This window comes from Pelophylax lessonae (assembly GCF_965119305.1).
Source record: "Pelophylax lessonae genome assembly, chromosome: 4".
In the NCBI taxonomy this organism is placed as follows: Eukaryota; Metazoa; Chordata; class Amphibia; order Anura; family Ranidae; genus Pelophylax; species Pelophylax lessonae.
The window spans coordinates 562,771,021-562,794,992 of record NC_138771.1 but is presented as its reverse complement, the minus strand read 5'-3'; the positions used below and the strand labels follow the sequence as shown (position 1 = coordinate 562,794,992).

General features: G+C 37.9%; 1 protein-coding gene across 1 annotated transcript; it reads right to left on the bottom strand.

Annotated features, from left to right (window-relative positions):
- Positions 1 to 18,648: 18,648 nt before the first annotated feature.
- On the bottom strand, positions 18,649 to 19,605 carry LOC309552776 (olfactory receptor 1J2-like; the record flags this gene model as incomplete). The annotated part of the gene is made up of 1 exon (XM_082253691.1): positions 18,649 to 19,605. The coding sequence occupies one exon, from the start codon at positions 19,603 to 19,605 to the stop codon at positions 18,649 to 18,651; it is 957 nt and encodes a 318-aa protein (XP_082109817.1).
- Positions 19,606 to 23,972: the final 4,367 nt, after the last annotated feature.

Sequence of the window (23,972 nt, the reverse complement as noted above, 5' to 3'; positions counted from 1 at the left end):
CACTAGCAGAGATCGGGCCTGACTCTGGTAATGCTGCAGTTTTGTGTGCTGTGTATCGGAATTTACAGTTATTTGCTGATACTGCTCTTCTTGGGGGCTGGGCAGAGGGGCTAAATGCAGGTGCAAGCAGGTGTCGAGGCTGATCCTGCTCATGTTGCATTTTGCACTATACTATGCTATACCATACTATTGGGGACGCTAGTATAGTTCTGATCTGATCAAAGATATTGAACCGTTCAGACACTATACTAGCAATGGAGGTGTTTAGTGTGTGTGTGTCACTGGTAATCAAGGGGTTAAAATGTATTACTAAATATGTGGCAGCCAATCTGATGCTATCCTGGATTGACACTAACTAACGCTAACCCTAACTGATGTCATCCGTGACATTTATACAGCGATCAGAAAAAAGATTTGTGCACTATGATAGTGACACTGTGACAGGGCAGTGAAGTGGTTAACTGGGGGTAATCAGGGGGTTAAATCTTCATTAGGGAATATATGGTTGGTACCCTAAACCTATCTGGGATTGACACTAACTACCACTAACTGCCGCTCTCACTAACTGGCATCACCAGTGACACTAATACAGTGATTAGTAAATTATCTGTACCCTGTATATAGTGTACACTGTGACAGGGAGTGAAAGGGTTAACTGAGGGGGGTGATCAGGGGATGAGATATGTGCCTATGTGTACTGGTGTCAGTGTTGATGCTCTCTCCTCTCATGCTGGAACCGAAAAGGGCTCCAGGAGGGGAGATTGCATAATTTCCTGTTGCTGTGTTTACATTACACAGGCACAGGGTGTTCTGTGATTTGGCAGAACCGATCAGCAGGTTCAGACCATAAATAATTGGCCTGGACCTGATGAGTGATTGGTTCTGGAGTGAATCCAATCACCACTGGGTCGGTGGGTGTGTGTGCACGCTCCCCCTACCCACGGGCGAGACCGAAATACAGGTACGTCAGTTTGCGCAACCAAGCCACCTTGCTACAGTAAAACTGTGGCGGGTGGTTAGCAACTGGTTAAAGTCTATGTTCGGCGCCATGTTTCATTTTATACAGACAAATAATTTTTTTGCATATGTTGCAAAGTTTGTTACCGGAAATACAATCAGGCTGTACATAGAGGGCCGGATTTATAAGGAGGCAAAAGGGGAAAGTACCCTTGCCCCCTCTTACAGAAGAGGCCCCCTCTATACAGCATAAAACAATATAAACAATTATACATAAGTGATAAAAAATAAATAATTATAAAATGTATAGTAAAAAACATATTTTCTTTTATTATATGTATCTTGGGAAGTAATATTTTGCCAGCCATCATCTGTAAGGCTACGTTCACATGTGGGCATAGCGGATCGCGATTCTGGCCGTGATCCGGAAATCAGTGCAAATCGCGGGACGCCTGTGCGATGCCCGTGATTTGCAATGACACCCCAAGCGCTGTGCGATGTTGCCGCGATTTCCGCTTGCCGAATCGTGGTAACATCGCGCAAACAGAATCATGGGACGCATGACGCACAAAATAAGCTCTTGTACCTTTTTTGGGCGTCATGCGTCCCGCGATTCTGTTTGCGCGATGTTACCGGGATTCGGCAGGCGGAATTCGAGGCAACATCGCACAGCGTTTGGGGTGCCATTGCAAATCACGGGCATCGCACAGGCGTCCCGCGATTTGCAATGATTTCTGGATCGCGGGCAGAATTTGTTTTTATCGTGAAACATGAAGTGCTGTTACTGGCAGTATTTCCAGGTACTTTGCAACAGATTCACAAATAATCATATGCTTTAGAAAGATGTATAAAGGAACAATGCAAAAAAAACTGCTTAAAAAAAGTTTTTGTGTTTACAATTTACCTAATTATTACCAAAACTTTTTTCACTTCTAGGAACCCCAGTAAAGGGGAAAAAAACTTGCTTTTAAATTTACTACCATGTTGCTTCTCTGATAAATATGGTGGCTTTCTACATTACCTTTGTAGGTATTAAAATCAAATTTGAGATGATCAACAATTTTTTCATGGCTTGCAAAACATCTTTATTTCTCAAACTGTAAACTAAAGGGTTTAGCATGGGGACCACAGCAATATAGAGTAAAGACAGTAACTTGTCCTGTTCCTCAGACTGCTTAGACTCTGGTTTCATGTACTGGCCAAGAGTTGCTCCACAGAAAAGGAATACAGTAATAATATGTGAGGAGCAACTGGAGAAGGTCTTGAGTCTTCCTGCTGTTGAATGAATCTTACAGATGGTAGATATGATATGAATATAGGAAATTATTATCAGCACAAAGGGAGTAAAACAGAAAATCACACCTTCAGCAAATATTAGTGCTTTAATATGTGTTGTATCACTTGTGGACAACTTCAGCATGGCTCTTACGTCACAAAAGAAATGGTTGATGGCTTTAATATGGCAGAATGATAACTGTGACATCAAGCAAGAGTGCATTACAGCATTTAAAGCACTAATAACCCAACAAGATGAAGCCAATATAGAGCATTTTTTAAAGTTCATAATAACAAAATATTGAAGAGGAATGCAGATGGCCACATAACGATCATACGCCATGGATGCAAGAAGTAAAAAGTCTGTATTTAAGCAAAATACAAACATAAATATTTGTGTTAAGCAACCTGCAAAAGAAATATTGTGGTTCCCTAATAATATAATTGAGATTAATTTTGGCAGTATGGAAGAAACATGAATAATATCCTGAACCGATAGATTACAAAGGAAAAAGTACATGGGAGTGTGGAGATGAGGGACAAGCCATATCAGAATAGTGATGAGTAGGTTTCCACATATTGCCATTAAAAACATCAGAAACACTCCAACAAACATGGTGTACCATAAAGATCCATTGATAGGAAAGGCGACTATGTAAAACTCAGGTTTCAATATGGCATCTGGAAAACAGGTATTCATACTGCTAAAAAGTAAACAGCGAATACAATAGTTTTAATATTTAATTTTTTACAAAATAATGTCAATATTTGTAAAATTTGTAAAATGTGTAGCATTGTAACATTTGTAAATGAGTACTGTAATGTCAGTTACACATAGCAAAAACAGCTTTTCCAAATATCAGAATGTGATATTGTAATCAATTTCTTGTATATTATTATGTCTAAACCCGGGGATATCAGAAAAATAGGTTGAGGGTAATCAAAAGTTTTAATTTCAACTACATTTGAAAATATACTGTATATATATATATATATATATATATATATATATATATATACGTGTGTGTGTGTGTGTTAGTATTTTAGAAACTGTATATGCGAATTCTAATATTATGAAAGTAAATTTTGATGTATCAGAAATGAATAAACATTGAAGCTTTCAATGTCATCTGTGTGATATCTGTGTGGCAGCAATTAGGTGAAGCCACGAGTTCGCTACTCGGGCTCCAACTGGTGATAAAATAATAATAGTCAGACACGAGAGTAAGTCACACATGTGCAAGTCACAAGCAAGTCTCAAGTCTTAACCTTCAAGTCTTAAGCAAGTCCCAAGTTACTGTGGCGAAATACAAGCAAGTCAAGTCGAGTCCCTGCTAGAAGTCAAGCAAGTCAAGTCAAGTCATTTATTTTGGTCAAGTCACAAATCAAGTCAAAAAACTGATCTACCCCAATTTTCACCTTTAAATCAGTTAAAAGTCAGTGGTCAGGAAAGGTTTTGTTTTATTTTCAACATTAATAAAACTGCTTAGTGCTTTTTTCTTGGCATATTAAAGAAACACTTTCAATGCCCAAACAGCTCAAAATCCTTCGTCCGGTCATGTTTCAACACCACAGTCACTAAAAACATGTTAAGTATTTCCTTTGTTAAACAGCCAGTGTCCTAAAAATCAGAACACACTGAGGTGTTTTAAGTGACTGTGGTGTCAGAAACATAACAGGCACATTAATTTTGCTTTAACACATCTTGAGAAAATGCAAATATTTAAAACTTAAAAAAGTAAAGTAATTTAGAGTCATATGTCTCAAGTCAAAGTCAAGTCTCAAGTCATGAATACCAAGTTAAAGTCAAGTCGAGTCTTTTATTAATTTTAGTCAAGCAAGTCTCAAGTCCTCAAACTGGTGACTTAAGTATGACTTAAGTCAAGTCATGTGACTCAAGTCCCCCACCTCTGATAATAGTAATATTAAATTTATGACGTTTATTTTTCCAAATATTTTTGCTATGCATTTCTCTTTGTTACCTGTTTTTAATTACAGGAGGGAAATAGTAACATTGGGATTGTACCATAAGTCCACTCTCAAGGCAGTGGATACAATAAAGTGATAGTGGATACAATAAAGTGTTTTTGTGATGATGGTAGCCTCAGATCCCACCACTACCACCAATATGTGACAATGGCACTCTCAGCCTCACCCTGCACAGAGATTTTTCAGCATGTGGGACAGCAATCTAACTGCAAGCAGACTGAGAGGCATCGTCATTGGGGTCTGTAAACTTCATTGTTAACCCTTTACACACACAAACAACAACTGCCACCACTTGCTTAAATGGAAACACGGACTGTTCACTGTATCTTTTACATCAAGCTTAACTTTTATTGACCGACCAGCCAAGGATAAAACTGAGTTCAGTGTATATTAGCTTTCTTCAAGAGGCAAGCATTCTTTACCTCTGGATCAGAGCATTGAGGGTGTCTAAAATCCCCTGTTTGAATCATGCTTCAGCTATTGACAGGCAGTGAAAAAGCAATGTGAACCCTCCTCCCCGCCTGATTTCACCTCATTTTTACTGACAAATGCCCCACTTGCTGCCCACCAATCACTGTAAGTCGGGTCAACTTTGCCTTGGGCACAAAGTAAAGCATTGTGGCCGCAGCATGTAAACACCCCCTACCTATTGCAGCTTAAGGGGAGGCAATTGGCAGGTGGCAAAATTGTGGCTCAGCCTCTCATTTTTGCTGCCCCCAAACTCAGATTTAAAAGAAGCCTTAGAGATAAATCTTAACACATTCTAAATATTGTTTAATGACAAGACAACAAAAACAGTGCAAGAAAATTATTTACCAAAAAGATCTTACAAAAATAGACAATAGGCAACAGTAAAATAAGTGAAAATAAAAGTGATAAGTACCTAACAATGTTTGCCTGGTCTTGCATTCTGGCAGAGTCAAATTCAATGCAGCATAAGTCCTATCCTTTAGTCACTCTCCCTTAAATTTACTCTCAGCATTCTTAAATTCAATGGAAAACTGAGAGCTCCAGCTTCCAATTCTGTCAGTGTTTTTTTTGACCCTCTGGAGGTTGTCATTGAGCCCACCCCGTCCAAATAAAATGATTTAGGGCTGTAGGTTAGGAGGACTAAAGTATTTGATATTTCAACAGACCTTCCCACCTGGCCAGATTTCTAAATGCATCTATATTTTTAGATGGCCTGGATCAGTTCATATTACTGAAATTATCATTTTCACATGGTATGCATCGAATGTACATTTTAATTGATTTACAATTGACTATTTATCCTCCTGTAAAGTGTAACCGTGTCATGTTTGATCCCAACTTGTCCAGTATTTTCTTATTCATTTGTGTGAGATTTTTGATTTATAAAAAATTATTGATATTGGAGAGGGGATTTTCAGGTCATAAGCCAGGCTCCGAATGTGGATTGCTTCTAGAAGACTTTACAATTATAGCCATTCACGAAAGCACCATAGCATAGAATATATTAACAAGTCTTCAATGATAGCTATTAGCAAGCTCTGGCTCTGGAGGTTATACAGCCAGGTTATATTAGAGCCTGTGGAATGTTCTGCTGGTTTTATGAGATGGCAATTTTATGAGGGGCCTAATTACAAGTCATTTGAATCCTACTGACCCCCTAAGACTGTTTATTCCACTGGTTTTGCTGAGCTGGTTGTTAGGAGGATGAAATATTAGATGTGTCTGAAGCTGACTGCAAAATAATTTTTGACACTGAATAACGAATTTGAGAAACATTTTGATGTATTGTGTTCAGTGTGACCTTTGTACTTGAAATGCTTAATACCTAGACATAAATTAAATTGTTTGTTTTTATTTCCCCCAAATCTGGGTGCAAAGTTGTGATGTTTCAGAAAAATGTCAACATTTTAGTCAAATACATTGGAGTCTAAGGGGAAGAAAAAATTATTAAAAAGGCTTTAAATAGTCCCCGAGATTGATAGTCTCATTTGTTTTATGTTTTTTTCCTGCAGAAAGTAAAAAACAGATAGTAAAAAAAAAATATATATATATTAAATAGACACAATAAAGTAAGCAAATACACAAAGTACAAAGAAAACAATTTTAAATAATCTAAAGATCCCTAAATTATCTCTCTAAATAAAGAAAAAAAAGAGTAGCTTTTTTTCCAAGAAAATTCCTTCTAAGAAAAATGAACAATAGAAAAATGAACAATTTATGATGGCAAATTCTATAAATTTGTCTCAAAACCACTCCACCATCTCAACTTTCCACCAATCAAGGTGGGTTATCTACAACTTTCTGTCCACTACTTGGAAAACACCACAAGCTCCACACTACTGCCTCCATTTTATAAATTACTTGTAAATTGCAAGCACAGCGTGAGGTCAATATTGCTGTGTTCAGCAGTATTCACTAATTAAAAACTACATACAAAATCACTCCATTTGTTACAACTCTCCACCAGTTCCAGAGTTGCAGAGTGTTCTTTGCAACATTATGCAGTGGACACCACACAGAACACACTGAAGGCTCTATACCATGGCTGGATTATTATGAATTTCTTGTAAAATGCAGGCACATTATAGAGTTATCATTGCTGCATCCAGCAATGCCTAAACCAACCTAATTGGAAAAAAAAAAATCTTTTTTCTTACTAGATAAAAAAATATTTTTTTTCCAAGCAAATTTCATCTAAGCATCTTGTGAACAACCCCATTGCAAACTTTTGCTGCTGGTGAAATCCGTATTTTCATGTTGGACCCATTTTAGCTTAAATCAATGGATTCTTACCTTTTTAAAATGTTTCCTAATTTTATGAACAAATTCTGATTAACTAAAAAGTACTGCTAGATAAACGTACAAGATATCATCTCATTTATACAGGTAAACAGAATTTAAACATTTTCAGCAGCTTCACAACATATGTATATTTTATAATCCATCATCAGAATGATTTTATGAATAAAGGCTATGGTTTATATCCTTCCAGTGACACTCATTATTGTGCATTATAAATAAAGCTATATCATCCCAAGGGGTACATCCATGAGACCAATTGTTTGGTTCAGCTGTTGCAGTTGCAGAGAGAGACACAGACAAAGGGCATCATCCCTGTAATTGCTTCCCTGGCACTGATCCCCCTTCCTTTTCTGCCAGCTTCTGATCCCCCCATGTGCCCCCCTGTCACTGTGTTGCCCACCCCCCCCCTCCCTGGAAAATATCAAGAAGCAAAAGACAGTCCAAATTTTAGGGAAGTCACCCTAACTTTGGTATCTTTTAATAGATTGCATAGTTACAATCATTGAAAATTAAAAAAAGCACCTAACCAATGGGTAGTCTGTCCAACACCAGTTACAGCAGGATCAAGCCTAGAGTGCCCAGACAGGGACCCCATAAGTTATCAAATATATATATTTTTTTATGTGAAGGAGAGTCAGTTTTGCAAGAAATTTGAAACACTTTTTCCCTTAGTAAATGTCTGTACTTTCTGTACATCACAAATATGCACTCCTTTATTGGTAGGATTAGGGCATCTCCAGACATGTTATTTTTAAAGGAATTGGGCACTTTTTATATATTTATATTATATATATTTATATATATATATATATATATATATATATATTTTTTTTTTTTTTTTTAGTTTATTAGTACATGTTCCCCGGGACAGTGCCCCTACTCCAAATATAATTTGCTATTTGACAACCTTTTGCCTATTAGCCCAGAAAATTGGCATGTTTATTTGAACCTTCTTTGAAATTCACCAAACCCCGCTTGAATGGAAATCTGGACAGTTCAGCTCATTCCTAAACAGGTGGTATGCAGCATGTAGGACTTGATATTTTAAAAGTTTAGGACAGGTCACTCTTTTTCTCCTTGGCTTTCCTTTCTTCTCCAATTTCCATCTCAGAAGTACAGTGGGGATCGAAAGTTTGGGCACCCCAGGTAAATATTTGTATTAATGTGCATAAAGAAGCCAAGTAAAGATGGAAAAATCTCCAAAAGGCATCAAATTACTGATTAGACATTCTTATAATATTTCAACAAAAGTTAGGTTATATTTCCATCATTTACACTTTCAAAATAACAGAAAACAGAAAAATTGTGTCTGCAAAAGTTTGGGCACCCTGCAGAGTTAATATCTTGTACTGCCCCCTTTGGCAAGTATCACAGCTTGTAAACGCTTTTTGTAGCCAGCCAAGAGTCTTTCAATTCTTGTTTGAGGTATCTTTGCCCATTCTTCCTTACAAAAGTCTTCCAGTTCTTTGAGATTTCTGTCTGTCTGTCATGCACTGCTCTTTTAAGTTCTATCCATAGATTTTCAATTATGTTGAGGTCAGGAGATTGTGAAGGCCATGGTAAAACCTTCAGTTTACGCCTCTTGATGTAATCCCCTGTGGATTTCGAGGTGTGTTTAGGATCATTATCCATTTGTAGAAGCCATCCTCTCTTTAACTTTAGCTTTTTCCCAGATGGCATCAAGTTATCATCCAAAATTTGCTGAAATTTTATTGAATCCATTTTTCCTTCTACTCGTGAGATGTTCCCTGTGCCACTGGCTGCAATACAACCCCAAAGCATGATTGATCCACTCCCATGCTTAACAGTTGGACAGAGGTTCTTTTCATTAAATTCTGTGCCCCTTCTTCTCCAAACGTACCTTTGCTCATTCCGGCCAAATAGTTAAATTTCAACCTCATCAGTCCACAGAACTTGTTTCCAAAATGCATCAGGCTTGTTGTATGTTCATTTGCAAAGTACAAACGCTGATTTTTGTGGTGAGGATGTAGAAGAGGTTTTCTTCTGATGACTCTTCCATGAAGACCATATTTGTACAAGTATCTCTTTATAGTGGAATAGTGTACCACAACTGCAGTGTCTGCCAGATCTTTCTGGAGGGATCAAACGTGGGTTTTGAATTGTTTTTCTCACAATCCTGTGACCTGTTCTGTCTGATATTTTCCTTGGTCTTCCACATTTTGCTTTAACTTCCACTGTTCCTGATGACTGCCATTTCTTAATTACATTCCGAACAGAGGATATTGACATCTGAAAATGCTTTGCTATCTTCTTATAGCCTTCTCCAGCTTTGTGAGTGTCAACTATTTTCAGTTTCAGTTTTCTAGGCAACTGTTTAGAAGATTCCATGGTGCTGATTGTTGGGGCAAGGTCAGATTAGTCTGGGCATTTAAAACCTTTGAGATTTACATCACCTGGTCTTCCCAAACGATGATTGAGAACAATCCATGACACTGGCAGGTCTCAGCCTTGCAAAGGGGGCAGTGCATGCTATAAATTCTGCAGGGTGCCCAAACTTTTGCAGACGCCATTTTTCTGTTACCTGTAATTTTGAAAGTGTCAATGATGGAAATAAAATCAAACTTTTGTTGACATATTATAAGCATGTCTAATCTGTAATTTGATGCCTTTTGGAGATTTTTCCATCTTTCCTTGGCTTCTTTATGTACATTAATACACATTTTTACCTGGGGTGCCCAAACGTTCGATCCCCACTGTAAGTTCTTCAGACACATTTTTACTTTTTTTTTTTAATAGGGTTTTAAAGATAAACTGTCTCCTGCACTGCCTGACTATCATTTCTATAGCCCCTATTAACATAATAACCTACACAAGACAACGATTTGGAGTTTAATAGTCATAGAAGCCTTTTATTGACAAAAATGTAAATAACATAATTCAAACGCATACAACATGAATTCCAAAGTCCATAGTCTTTTAAAGGCGCTTTACTTTAAACTCAGTATCTACATAAACCTATAACATAGGCCTCCAGCTGCACAACACTTACTAGGGGACAGATGCATTATTAACCACCAATACAGCTATGAATGAACTACCTGGTACTTTACCTAAGACCTTTTTATATTTTTGAACAGCTTTTAAAGTGGTTGTAAAAGATCACATTGTAAAACAACTCATGCAGTTTAAAATAGAAATGAAATGCAAAACATCTGTGTATAGATATAAAAAAAACATTATAAATACTTTTTTTTAGTCCTTCTCTTCTCAGCTGCATAAGGCCTGGATAGAGGAGAAGCAACAGCACACTGAGCTTTCCAGTGAATAGCTGTGCAGGGAGGTGTTTCGGGACAAGTCTGATAACTGAAGGAGAGCTGACTGAGTTCCCAGCATATCTACAGAACTGATCACATGTATTTTCCTGCTTAGTGTAGTCAGTTTTAATTGGAAAGCAGATGGACTGGCAGGAACACCAGGGATTTCACACAAAGGAAGCAATACAAAGAGAACAGGAAACTTTTTTTATACAAGTACATGATACAGCAGGCACATATCAGGAATATAAAATGTTGGGTTTACATACTCTTTAGGGACCTTGCATCCCCTACTATAGCATAAGCATAACAGTTCAGAGTATAAAAGAAGAAGTGACTATGAGTTCAGGCAAGGAGCTATCCAGAGTTTCAGGTGGCTAAGTAGCAAGAGGCACTGCCTGGCGTTACAGAGCTCTTTGGTTCATCTCCAGGTCCTTTCCATAGCTACTGTGTAACACAATCCCCAGGAAACCCATAACAGCGGATAGACCTTTAGTCTTGTCAATGGCCAGCTTAACCTTGAATCTCTCCACTATATGTTGGACCATAGCCAACAAAATGGCGTAGCTTTTGCTCCTTGAGGTGCAGTGATACACAAAAATGCATCTAGAAAGTTGAAGAGAGGAAACAATTCTCAAAACATCACAAAACACCCATGAAAGAAAAATAAAAGTTAAATGTTTCAAAACATGAAAAAGAAATAGGGCCCTATGGTATTTTCAAGAATAACAACTCTTGTTGGTCACAGATATATCCCCATGGTGTTTAGAATCTGATGAACTGAGGTGGAACTTCACCCTCCAGGGCATGTTGCCTCCCATCCACTTCCCCTCCCCCTCTGCTGCAGAAATCAGGCATTTTTTTCTTTTTGTCCTTTTTTTTTGGTAAATAACACCTGTGCAGGTCATTCGCTTAGTCGAATGGTGTGCACTTTGCCTGCATCCCCTCTGGGATATGTACATCTCATATCCTAGGTAGGGATGATCGAACTTTTGAAAAGTTTGGTTCGGCCAGAACATCCGAACTACCCGAAAGTTCGGCCCGGATTTCAGAACCCCATTCAAATCAATGGGACCCAAACTTTGGTAATCAAAAAACACCATTTTGAAGCCCTAAAACCCAATAAATGCCCCTAAAAAGTGCCTAGGGTTCTGGGTCATGCCCCAGGGACTATTAATCACACAAAAAAAGTTCTTAAAAATTGTAATTTTTGATAGAGAGCCAATTATTGAAAAAATTAAAAAAAAAAATAGATTTTTGTATTTTGACTTTGGATTTAGTATCTGGGGGGTCTAAAAAGTGTACATGTGAAGTTTCAGCTCTGTAGCATGTCCAGAACTAGAAAAAAAGATAATTTTTCAGTAGAGCAGGGATGGTGGTACCCTCCTTTTACACCTATATGATCTTTTTTTTCTGGTTCTGGACATGCTACAGAGCTGAAACTTCACAGGTACACATTTTAGACCCCCAGACACAAAATCACACAAAAAAGTTCTTAAAAATTGTCATTTTTGATAGAGAGCCAATTATTGAAAAAAAAAAAGAGATTTTTTGATTTTGACTTTGGATTTAGTATCTGGGGGGTCTAAAAAGTGTACATGTGAAGTTTCAGCTCTGTAGCATGTCCAGAACTAGAAAAAAAGATAATTTTTCAGTAGAGCAGGGATGGTGGTACCCTCCTTTTACACCTATATGATCTTTTTTTTCTGGTTCTGGACATGCTACAGAGCTGAAACTTCACAGGTACACATTTTAGACCCCCAGACACAAAATCACACAAAAAAGTTCTTAAAAATTGTCATTTTTGATAGAGAGCCAATTATTGAAAAAAAAAAAGAGATTTTTTGATTTTGACTTTGGATTTAGTATCTGGGGGGTCTAAAAAGTGTACATGTGAAGTTTCAGCTCTGTAGCATGTCCAGAACCAGAAAAAAAGAGATCGTTTGTATTTTGTCACTTTCAGAGCACCAATATGGCTCCGCTGCCGTCAGCATTTTTTTTTGCTGCAGGCGTTAATAGTGCTTTTTTGAGGACATGTTTGGAGTCAGGCATGACATCTGAACATGTCTATAGGGGTATATATATACATGTCTGTATATATACACCTGCACATATATAGGTGTTAAAGGAGCATAACACTATACTTGCGCTAATTAAATAATTTGAACTAATATGGCTAGGCTCCTAACACACCTATATATGTGTAAATGGAAAATACATATCAGTGTGTGTGTATATATATACCCCTATACAGAAGTTCAGATGTTTTGCCTGCCTCAAAAGAACCCCAAAAAATGCCCAAAAAAACGCTAGCGTCTCAAAAAAAACGCCCGGGTGTGTTGTTGCAGGCATTTTTTTGGGGTTTTTGGAGGCAGGCAAAACATCTGAACTTGTGTAGAGTGGTATATATACACACGTACTTGCATGTATTTTTACACTTGCACATATATAGGTGTGATAGTAGCAGAAATATATGCTTGCTCTAATTAAATAATTAACATTAATGGCTCTGCTCCTATAACACCTATATATGTGCAAGTGTAAAAATACATGCAAGTATGTGTGTACATATACCACTATACAGAAGTTCAGATGTTTTGCCTGCCTCCAAAAACCCCCAAAAAATGGCTGCAACAACACACCTGGGCGTTTTTTTTTGACGCTAGCGTTTTTTTGGGCATTTTTTTGGGTTCTTTGGAGGCAGGCAAAACATCTGAACTTCTGTATAGGGGTATATAAAAACACACACTTATATGTATATATACCCATACACATATATAGGTGTTAAAGGAGCAGAACACTATACTTGCGCTAATTAAATAATTTGAACTAATATGGCTAGGCTTCTAACACCTATATATGTGTAAATGTAAAATACATATCAGTGTGTGTGTGTATATATATACCCCTATACAGAAGTTCAGATGTTTTGCCTGCCTCCAAAGAACCCCAAAAAAATGCCCAAAAAAACTATAGCGTCAAAAAAAAAAAAATGCCCAGGTGTGTTGTTGCAGGCATTTTTTGGGGGTTTTTGGAGGCAGGCAAAACATCTGAACTTGTGTATAGGGGTATATATATATACACACACACTGATATGTATATTACACTTACACATATATAGGTGTTGGGAGCGTAACCAGCAAAAGTATAGTGTTCTGCTCCTTTAACACCTATATATGTGCAGGTGTAGTATATATACAGACATGGGTGTGTATATATACCCCTATAGACATGTTCAGATGTCATGTCTGACTCCAAACATGTCCTCAAAAAAGCACTAGCAACGCCTGCAGCATAAAGAATGATGACCGTGAGAAGCCATATCCCTGAAGCGAAAGTGACTTCAGAGAAACTAGCTTTTCTCTATAGCGGTCACCCTGACATGGAAGGGTTTGGTCACCCTGCCATAGCAGTCACTGTCAGTTTACCCTACACTACATTACGGTCACCCTGGCACTTAACACTTTCCCTACAGAAACTAATTTTTTGCATCTAACTAAAGTGTAAAGGAGCACTCTAATTACACTAGATATCCCTTTCCTCACACTAATAAATGCTAAATGACACTTTTGAAGCCAATTTAACAGAACTGCTTCCATTCTCTTCCATGTCCCTGTATTACAATGCTAGGAATTTGCCGGGGCTATCTTATATACTGGGGGGCGTATTCACTAATGATTGGTCTAGGGACCCCCTAGTAACTCCAATCACATTCCTAGCATTTTCCTGCCCCTCAATTGGCTTTTACTAATGGTTCTGGTCCAATCACGGGCTTTTAAAGCCCATTTCCTGAACCATTGCATTTTGGTCGGTTCTGGTTGCCGAATTCCGAACTTTTTGGGCAAAAAGTTCTAAATTCGGCCAAACCTCGAACAGCCAATTTTTGGGGCTGAACCGATGGTCGACCCGAAACGTTCAATCATCCCTTATCCTAGGAGGCATAGTCTTTAATTAAGAAGGGTGGAGGGATGGGGCCAGGTGGTAAGCCATTGGTAAAGCTGTCAGCTTAACCTGAAAGTGCTGGCAGCTTGCTGATGACATCACAGAAGAAGATGGCGGCCCAGGACTGAGGAGGGTGCAGTAAAGAAGCAGATCGCAGCAGGACAACACTGGATCCACTGGGTGGGTGAATCCTCTAAATGTACAGAACCTGTACCATGTCAGTTGGGTTTTAAAAAAAGGGTGCATAAAGTTCCGCTTTAAAACAAACTCCTTCAAAATTAACCATATTTTATCTGGTTGGGAATTCCAGTGTCAGTAAGTCTTGTCAAGAAACATATGGAAAAGCATACCTTATTATATAGTATATAGGAACAATATTAGTCCTCATTCCAAAGGTATATTTAGAGGCTACATATTGTTGTATAATATACAGGAACACCAGAATGGATCTATTCAAAATTTTAATCCTAAATTCACCAGTGCATTTTGCAATTGGGCCATACCAAAGCCAGCCTGGAGTTCTAAGAATCAGAGAGCTTGAAACAAAGAGTTTTCCACATGGAGAACAGGCTGTGCTAGACAAACTCTCTATGTTTCTTTCAAAGATCGCTTAGTTTGAAACCATGTTGTTCCAATAAAGGCACTGTTAGGTGCAATAAATACCCCATGTACCAGAGGCTGACACGTACCCCAGTCCTCTTCATTCATCTTTAAAGCTGTTGTCAGATCAGCTGTGGCAGGAGGGGAAGGGCGGCAGATCCATGCTCATAACTAGGGTTAGAAAGCACATAGAATCATGGGCCAAAGTACTACCTGTACTTTGTCCCTTAGTGGACAGAACAGTAAAATAAAAACTTTAATGATAGACCTTCTTTAAGACAGCGCACTGAGAAAACAAGACATTTCACTATTAAAATTTTTTTGGCAACTGGTTAAGTTGTATAAAGATGAAGACTTTAGCTTTATTTTTTCAGAAGTGAACGTTTACATCTGTTGTGGCTGCTATTTCCACCAGTCAATTCAGGCCTAATAACACAGGATAAAAAGAAAAAATGGGTGTCACTGCAAAAACTACCCTCTAACCACTTAAGGACCTGGCCTATTTCTGACACTTGTTGTTTACAAGTTAAAATTAGTATTATTTGCTGAAAAATTACTTAGAACCCCCAAACATTATATATACAGATATAGATACCCAACATGTCATGCTTCAAAATTGTGCATGCTCGTGGAATGGTGACAAACATTGGTACCTAAAAATCTCCATAGGCGACACTTTAAAAATTTCTACAGGCTACCAGTTTAGAGTTACAGAGAAGGTCTAGAATTATTTCTCTCACTCTAACAACCACAATGATACCTCACATGTGTGGTTTGAACACCGTTTACATATGTGGGGGCGTCTTGCATATGCGTTTGCTTCTGTGCGCAAGCTTGGAGGGACAGGGTGCCTTAAATTTTTTTTTTCCTGTTTATTTTACCTTTTAATTTTTATTTTTGTAAAATAAAATGTAAACATGCCTTCCAATAGAAATAAGCAGGACAGGTCCTCTTTAATGTGAGATCTGAGGTCAAAAAGACCTCAGATCTCACATCTATCTTTAAAAGCAAAAAAAAGTCATTTTTTCAGCAAGAAAAAAAAAATGGGCCCTTAAAGGGAGGAACCGAAAATTGTACTGATCTGTAAAATCACAAACAACTTACTGGTATCTTTCAAGAATGTATTTTAAAGGATTGGTGTTTTTCCTATGCCACCCTCCTAAGTTGCATTAAAATGATCTTCTTCACACTGTATGGTATTTCTATTTTTTTTTTTTTTTAATTAATTTATAAATGTCGGTGCCCAGCTGCCCATGTCCTTGACAGTAGCTTCCCCATTAGCCATGAAAATGGCCAAAATTTAGAGTCAAGATTCACTCCCCATAGACTTCAAGAGGGTTTGCAGCTTCTTTAAGTTCAGGATTTACAAGCCTCTGTGAAATGAACCTGGGCAGATTTGTTCATCCCTAACAGATATTTAAAGAGAAGAACTTCATCAAATTGTCTGAGGAGGTGAGTTTTTAAAAAATAGTAAGGGTTTCAAGGCTTGTAAGGTGCCCAACAGTAGTGGAAGAGAATTCCACAAAAGGGAAGAGGCATGAAACTGCTCATAACTATTGTGAAGGATAAAAGACGGTTGTTTGAAGAATTAAAATTGTGACAAAAGCTGGTCATACATGGATTAAAATTCAGCTGGTTCAGCAGGGACACTGGGCCAAATTTGAACCATGTATGGACAGGCTAGTTGTTCAGAAGTTACTCTACCAATCAACTTCTGTACAACCAAAATTCCCACACGATCAGAGTCCCCAGCTATAGCCGGCAGCTCTGATCAGTATATTTTGATGGTAGGGAAGTCTTCCCTCTCTCAGAATACAAAAGCTAAGTGGGAGTGATTCCCTTATATACACAGAATATGTAGATGGGGAAAAGGGTCATTTTGTGTCAGTATGTTTGTTGATAGACCACGGAGGATTTTGTTACAATAGTCAAACCAAGAGATAATGAGAGCATTTTATTTTAGCTATGCAAAAGAACATGAGAGATTCAAGATATGTTTTAGGACTGAGATGACAGAAATTGCTTAATATGGGAGATATAAATAAAAGAGCAGGATCATGTAATAAGCTTTCCTGATGGCGACAATAAAAATGCCTGGGTAAATGGCGCTTTGTAGTCTCTATTGGAACGCGTGTGGGCTTTCTTGTTTGAATTAGATGTTCAAGTAAAAAATGGTCAATCTGTATCTAAACATATTTGTGTGCAGAAAGACCAAAGTAGATGCATGACCTTGCGCATGTGGGTGTACATGCACATCCACCACAGATACTGGAGTTCTGCATAAACTCATTGTTGAAGGATCTTTCAGTTTGTCCTGACCCTAAATGTGTGCTTGATCTTGGTTACTTACTCAGCTTCCACTTGACCTACTCTAAGATTATCTTTATCTGCTAATGACTTATGTTCATCTCTCTTCTAAACAAGATTTTATTTGTTAGCTTGACACCTCACTGCTTGCACATTGCCAACCTCTTCTTTTTCTTGACCTTGGTTCTACTTAGATTTGGTGCTTTGCTACCAACTCCAGCTTGTGATCTGTCTCTGCTCATACCTCAACATGGTGAATAATCAGTGCATTACCAGCTTTACATCTGCATATTTAATTTCGGCACCCTTGAGTTTAAGTCACCAACTTCTACATCCTTGTACTTGTATTCTTCTTTCACCCTTGTAGGCCTTGTCTCAACTTCCAGGGGTGCTCGGCCTTTGTTGTGCAAGAGGCCACCAGCATCATCCCAGGCTCTTCATCCAGGTATGTGATATTTGCAGGATCACCATGTGAATACATAAAGGGAAATAAACATTGGAAATGAAAACTAGTGTTGCTACCACATCCAATCTCAGGTAAGCTGTAATATATTACATTTTCATTTTTGGATTTACGCATGCTTTAAAGTGGTAATATACCCCAAAACAAAAATGTAATAGATTGCAGTTTAACAATCATTAGATGTGGTGGCTACAGCAGTTATCACCTGGTGATCTAACCAGTAACACACCTCCTGTATTAGAGTGACCAATTCTGGATGAAGGAGAAAAGGGGGCACAGCAGACAGCAGCATTGGCAGGAGGGGAGTGTTAGATGTATTAGTTAGCAGATTTAAATACGCTAACAAATTCATGCCAAACTCCATCTAATACTGTATAAGCAGGTACAGAAAAAACAGTTGTTTTCCCTTTTGGGGTAAAGGTTTTACATTAATAAATAAAAGCTGGTCAATGTAAGCAAGCCTGTCAGCATTAAATGATTGGTCTCTTCTCTGTAACTGATACATTCTGCTGGAGAGTTAGTTCTGTTGAAAAACAACAACTTATTAGCTGGATCACCGGTTAAAAATAGAAGAGAGAAAGCCTAAAAAAGAAAATAAATGCAGCCATCACATCTAAGAAATGATAAGCTGCAATATAATAAATGTTTGTTTCCGGGTTTATTACCATGTTCAGTATTAAGGTGGGGGGGTTATTTTAGAATATAATTTTCCACTTAGGGAAGCTGCATAGTTTTTATTTGTATTTCCCTTTCATTAAGATAAATGAGCAGGCTTTTACTCTTTTAATTTCAATTACCTCTTATGGAAGCCAGGATCAGCTTCTGCAGAAAGAGAATGATATATATATAAGACCCCGTGACTGAAAATACTGGTTACCAGAAAGACAGCTATCACTTACAAATTACTTTTTTAGACAGGTTGCAGGAATAAATAAGAATAAATTATAGAAAAAAAAAACCTATACTTTTACATTATTTATTTTAGACTACCATTGTAGAAATATTCCTATGAAAGGATAGAATTACTTTATGATAATTTAGGTATAAATGTCTTTCTGAATTGTTTTTTTAAGTTATTTTACGTTTTTTATTCCATCCAGTTATCTTTGACAAAACTCCCAAAACATCCTTATTTCTTAGGCTATAAACTAATGGATTTACCATTGGAATTAAAGCAACATAAATAAATGAAAGAGTGCTATCTTTGGTTTGGGAGTTTTCAGCATTAGGGACCATATACAAGCAAAGTGCTGTCCCATAATAAAGGAACACTGTGGTAAGGTGTGATGTGCAGTTCGAGAAAGCTTTATGTCTCCCTTCTGTGCTATGGATCTTTAAAACGCTAGAAATGATATAAGCATAAGAGGCCAAGGTCAAAGAAGAAGGAAAGAAACCAATGACAAAATTATCAACAAGTATAATAGTCTGAATGAGAGTAGTGTCACTACAGGACAATTTTAAAAGTGCCTTGAGGTCACAAAAAAAATTATTAATGACGTTTGACTTACAAAATAACAAATTTGATGTAAGCAATGAGAGCAGTAATGAGTTTAGGAATCCAAGGAGCCAGGATGCCAAAGCCAAAAATAAACATGAAACTTTGTTTATAATTAAAGGATAGAGCAAAGGATTACAAATTGCTACATATCTATCATAAGACATGGAGGTCAAAATAAAAGACTCTATGTTTGCAGTTGCAATAAAAAAGTACATTTGCGAGATACATTCATTAAAAGAAAAAACATTAATGTGGGTATTTGTGATCACCAAAAGCTTCGGAACAGTAACTGATATGAAAGACATGTCTAAAATAGCTAGATTACATATCAGAAAGTACATAGGATTATGTAACTGAGGAGCATGGATGATCAGCATTGTGATGATCAAATTTCCCAACATAGCTATCATGTAGATGATGAGAATTCCAGTGAAAAGTATCATCTGGGTCTGTGGATTTGTAGGAAAGGCAACAATATAAAATCTACTCTGTGCTGTCTTGTTAGCCAGGTTGTCATCATCAAGCATTTTTTTAAGACAATGTAGCAAATCAGTCTGAAGAATTGTACTTTCTTCCTCAACCTAAACAAAAAATTACCACAAGATTAATATACAATTAATAAAAAAAATTAATAAATACATTAAACATGAGAAACCCCTTCCACTGTAAGGTATGTCCAGTTTTAAATGTTTCTGACTGTATGTGTATACAATGCTAATTCAGTATACACAGTATAGTTCACAGAAGCCATTGTGGGCACAATATATTGGTGGTCAATAAGAGTGGGTCCCCCATTAGACTGGTGGTAAGTGCAGAGCATTCCCTGTTATACTAGTGGCAAGTATAGTTCCCCAAAACATTGGGGATCGGTGGTAAAAACGCTGTTTACATTGGTAGTCAGTGAGAGCAATATTCTCCTTACACGCTGTTGCTATTATTGTCAGTGATTTGTTACCTAAGGAACTAAAGGAAAATTTCCACTAGTGCCATGCCAATCTACCCTATGAAATTAGGTTTTGCCAGAATTATGTGGACACCATCAAGCAACCGCTAGCAACAGCTGGAAGAACCCTAGGGTTTCACAAAACCTTGGTTTAGAAAGGCAGATCTATACAGGTATTTGATTGCTTCTGTTTTACTCCACATGAAATATATCAATCACTGACATTAAAAATTGAATCCTTCAGATTTGGTCATGCTGCTAACTTGCCAAAATCTGTTAAAAATCAGTCAACTGGAGCCAGAGCCAGACTGTTCTGTATCTTTATATCCAGAAGAAAATAAACATTAGCTTTCCTTCTCTACCATTTTTCTGCAAGAAAGAAAGAAAGAAAGAAAGAAAGAAAGAAAGAAAGAAAGAAAGAAAGAAAGAAAGAAAGAAAGAAAGAAAGGGATTCAGAGGGGGGTCATAACTAAATCAGGCCGTCACATTGCTACTGGGCAGAAATCATTTATTTTTAAAGATTGCATTTCTGTGTTTAATTTAGACAACAAATATTTCCTTTTCAGGTCCTACTTTATTTTTTGCTTGTTCTTTTCCTCCCCAAGTTTTTGCCCAAAACTGACATTTAGGATAGCCAAAAGGTCCATTTATAAAGCAGGGAGAATGACTGTCACCAACTATTCTCTGGTGGAGAATTGGTCACTGTCATTTAAAACAAATGAACGTGGAAGATTCATACCAGCAGACAATGTTTTCTGAATGCTAGATTATCTTCTTTAAAAAATATGCCCCTCATTGTATTAAATAGAAATATATAAGGCAAAAACTTACATACAGAAATAAACATAGTAATGATGGTTCAACTGTGGCCTCACCTGCATCCGAGATGTTCTTTAGAGGCAAAATCAAATTTGTTAGAAAAAATTCACATTTTCAGTACATATTTATAGAATACATTCTAGAGCCTTGGGAACCAAAGAAGCACCATCAATTAATTTGTTTACTCCAGGTGCTCATTAGCACATTATGTTCCCAAGAGGTAAAATTGTTAGTGAAATACATGTAATTGCAATTCTCATTAATGAATACAATTTGGATCTGAATCTGTGTAGAAACATATAAAAAATACAGTATAGAGCAGTGATGGCAAACCTTGGCACCCCAGATGTTTTGGAACTACATTTCCCATGATGCTCATGCACTCTGCAGTGTAGTTGAGCATCATGGGAAATGTAGTTCCAAAACATCTGCGGTGCCAAGGTTCGCCATCATTGGTATAGAGTATCTTTTAATGCTATTTCAAGGGTAACATTGAAAATATAAAATTATTTATTCAACATGCTTGGTCTCACTGGCTGTGTACATATTTGACAACAGTGTAAACTGGTTGTACATATTTGACTGTAGAATAGATTTTTTTTTTATTTTACAATTAGCTTAACTTACATTGTTGGAGAGAAATGCCTAATAGTTCACTGTGGCTATTCCTGTTCTACCTGAAGTAAAACTGTCCTGATGCTGGCCAATTTCTCTTATTAAAAAGCAGCAGGATATTTTTAACTAGGGTGAATTTGCCAAAACATGTTAGCGAGTATAGAGAGGTGTTTTACTACATGAATCAAGAAAGCACAGATGACACAGCAGTGTAAAATTGGCCAGCAACAGAATAAATTTAAATAGCAAGATTAGGCTAAATTTACAAGAGACAAATGGTGTTGTTTACATTTTAATAGGACTAGTGTGGACATTTTTCAGGATGTGTTTTATTTAGCTTGTCATTATGGCTCCTGTTGTCGGTTTGCTTGCAATACGCTCATTAGAGCGTGTAAGGGTGAACTGCCATGGAGGAAAGGCTAATGGCATTGAAAACCTTCCTTTAGATGTTTAGATGTGTTCGCTATACAGAGACATCTCTGCCAGAGAACACTCCATACACTATGCGTGGGTCTGTTTGCCGGTTGAGATCTATGTGTTATGTGGTGCGGAGTTCAGGGATCAAGTAGCAAGGATAGGGCCATCAGCGGGGGCCCCTGTATAATGTGCAGATTTGTTCACTCGGCGGGGATATGTTTACTCTGTGAAGTCAGTATAGTTTTGATATCCATCTGCTATCCATCTGCCTTTATGAAGGGATACACGCTCATGTCTTTCTACTGTGCCTGATCACCATAGTGGAAAGAGCATGGCTTTTTCCCTGCAGATAGCCTCACATCTATGGGAACAGTAGTATAATCCTATTAGGCATTGTTCTCTGAGCCTTGCTGAGTGGGATTCACGCTAGTAGTAGTGGCAGGAGTGCATGCACGAGTTTGATCAGAGCAGCGTTCGCGGTTCTACACGGTGGATTCATTGTGTAATGTTAGGGGCAAATTCCGCTACACGTGGGTTTCATTGTTAACTGCGGTGCGTGGGTTTCCAGGAAGCCGTGCACACTGTTCTGCTCGTTAACGACCGTGTACTCCCCCTTTCTATTGTATATTTCAACGTATACAGGTGTATCATTGGCTGATTCTATGTGAGTAGCTTATGTCATGTGACTGTACATTTGGAACTGATTGGCTGATTTTGTATAGCCATCACTTCCTGCTGGTATCCCTGTGTTGTCCCATCCATAAACAAAGCTTAATGCTTTAGGGAGGACATTCTATCGAGCATGCAATGTGATAACAGCCTGTGCCAGCGCGCTCCATTACCTTATACAAAAGAGCTGACTTAACACAACGGGGCTACTTGCACTTGGCGTATATTAATATCCAAAAGTGCACTTATTAGCGCAACAAAGTCATTTGCGCATCGTGCGTACATTAAGATCCAAAACAGTTGGCGAGACAGGTAGTTTAAAGAGCTGATGGAGGTTCCTTTACAGCTGACCGAGAGGGGGAGGACGAATTTGGGTCCAATACAACAAAAAGGCCAGCCGTTTGGTAAGACAAACTTTAATTCCGCTTTTAAAATTTTTTGTTGCCCTGAGACCAGGATTTGTTTTCTCTGTCCGTTGTGTAAAGTAAACTCCGCTCAGCAAAAGAACCTTCTTTTGCGTCTCCTCTTTTTGTATAACTACGGGGTTAATTTTGTGTTTTTAATATTTGTAATTTGGGGTGTATTGATTGGGGGAAAACCTATACTGTTGTCCTCTAGTTCCCAGTCAATATAGCCTAAATGTTTTTTTTGTACGGGGCTGCAGTATATGTTAAACATTTTTGTCAGTGTTTTACTGTAAAGTGGGTTTTGTACGGAGAAATGTTAGTTTCCTAATAATAGAATATCGGTCCGCGTAGATTTTGGTGTACAGTATCTCACAAAAATGAGCACACCCCTCACATTTTTGTTAATATTTTTATTATATCTTTTCATGTGACCACAATGAAGAAATGACACTTTGCTACAATGTAAAGTAGTGAATGTACAGCTTGTATAACAGTGTAAATTTGCTGTCCCCTCAAAATAACTCAACACACAGCCATTAATGTCTAAACCACTGGCAACAAAAGTGAGTACACCCCTATGTGAAAATGTCAAAATTGGGCCCAAAAGTGTCAATATTTTGTGTGGCCATCATTATTTTCCAGCACTGCCCTTACGCTCTTAGGCATGAAGTTCTCCAGAGCTACACAGGTTGCCACTGGAGTCCTCTTCCACTCCTCCATGACGACATCACGGAGCTGGTGGATGTTAGAGACTTTGTTAGAGACTCCACCATTCATTTGAGGATGTACCACAGATTCTCAATACTGTTTAGGCTTGGAGACATTGTCAGGGAACTTCCCACAAGAGAGCTGGATCTGCCGCCCACACTAATGCAGCGACGCCCAGTGGCATATTTAAACCAGCCTGCTCCAGCCATTAGTTGCTGGATGATCTTCGGCTTCCTGTTTCCTGCTTCCTGTGTTCCTGTTCCTGTTTACTTGGATTACCTGTTCCCGACCCGGCTTGCCTCACCTGTCTTGTCTC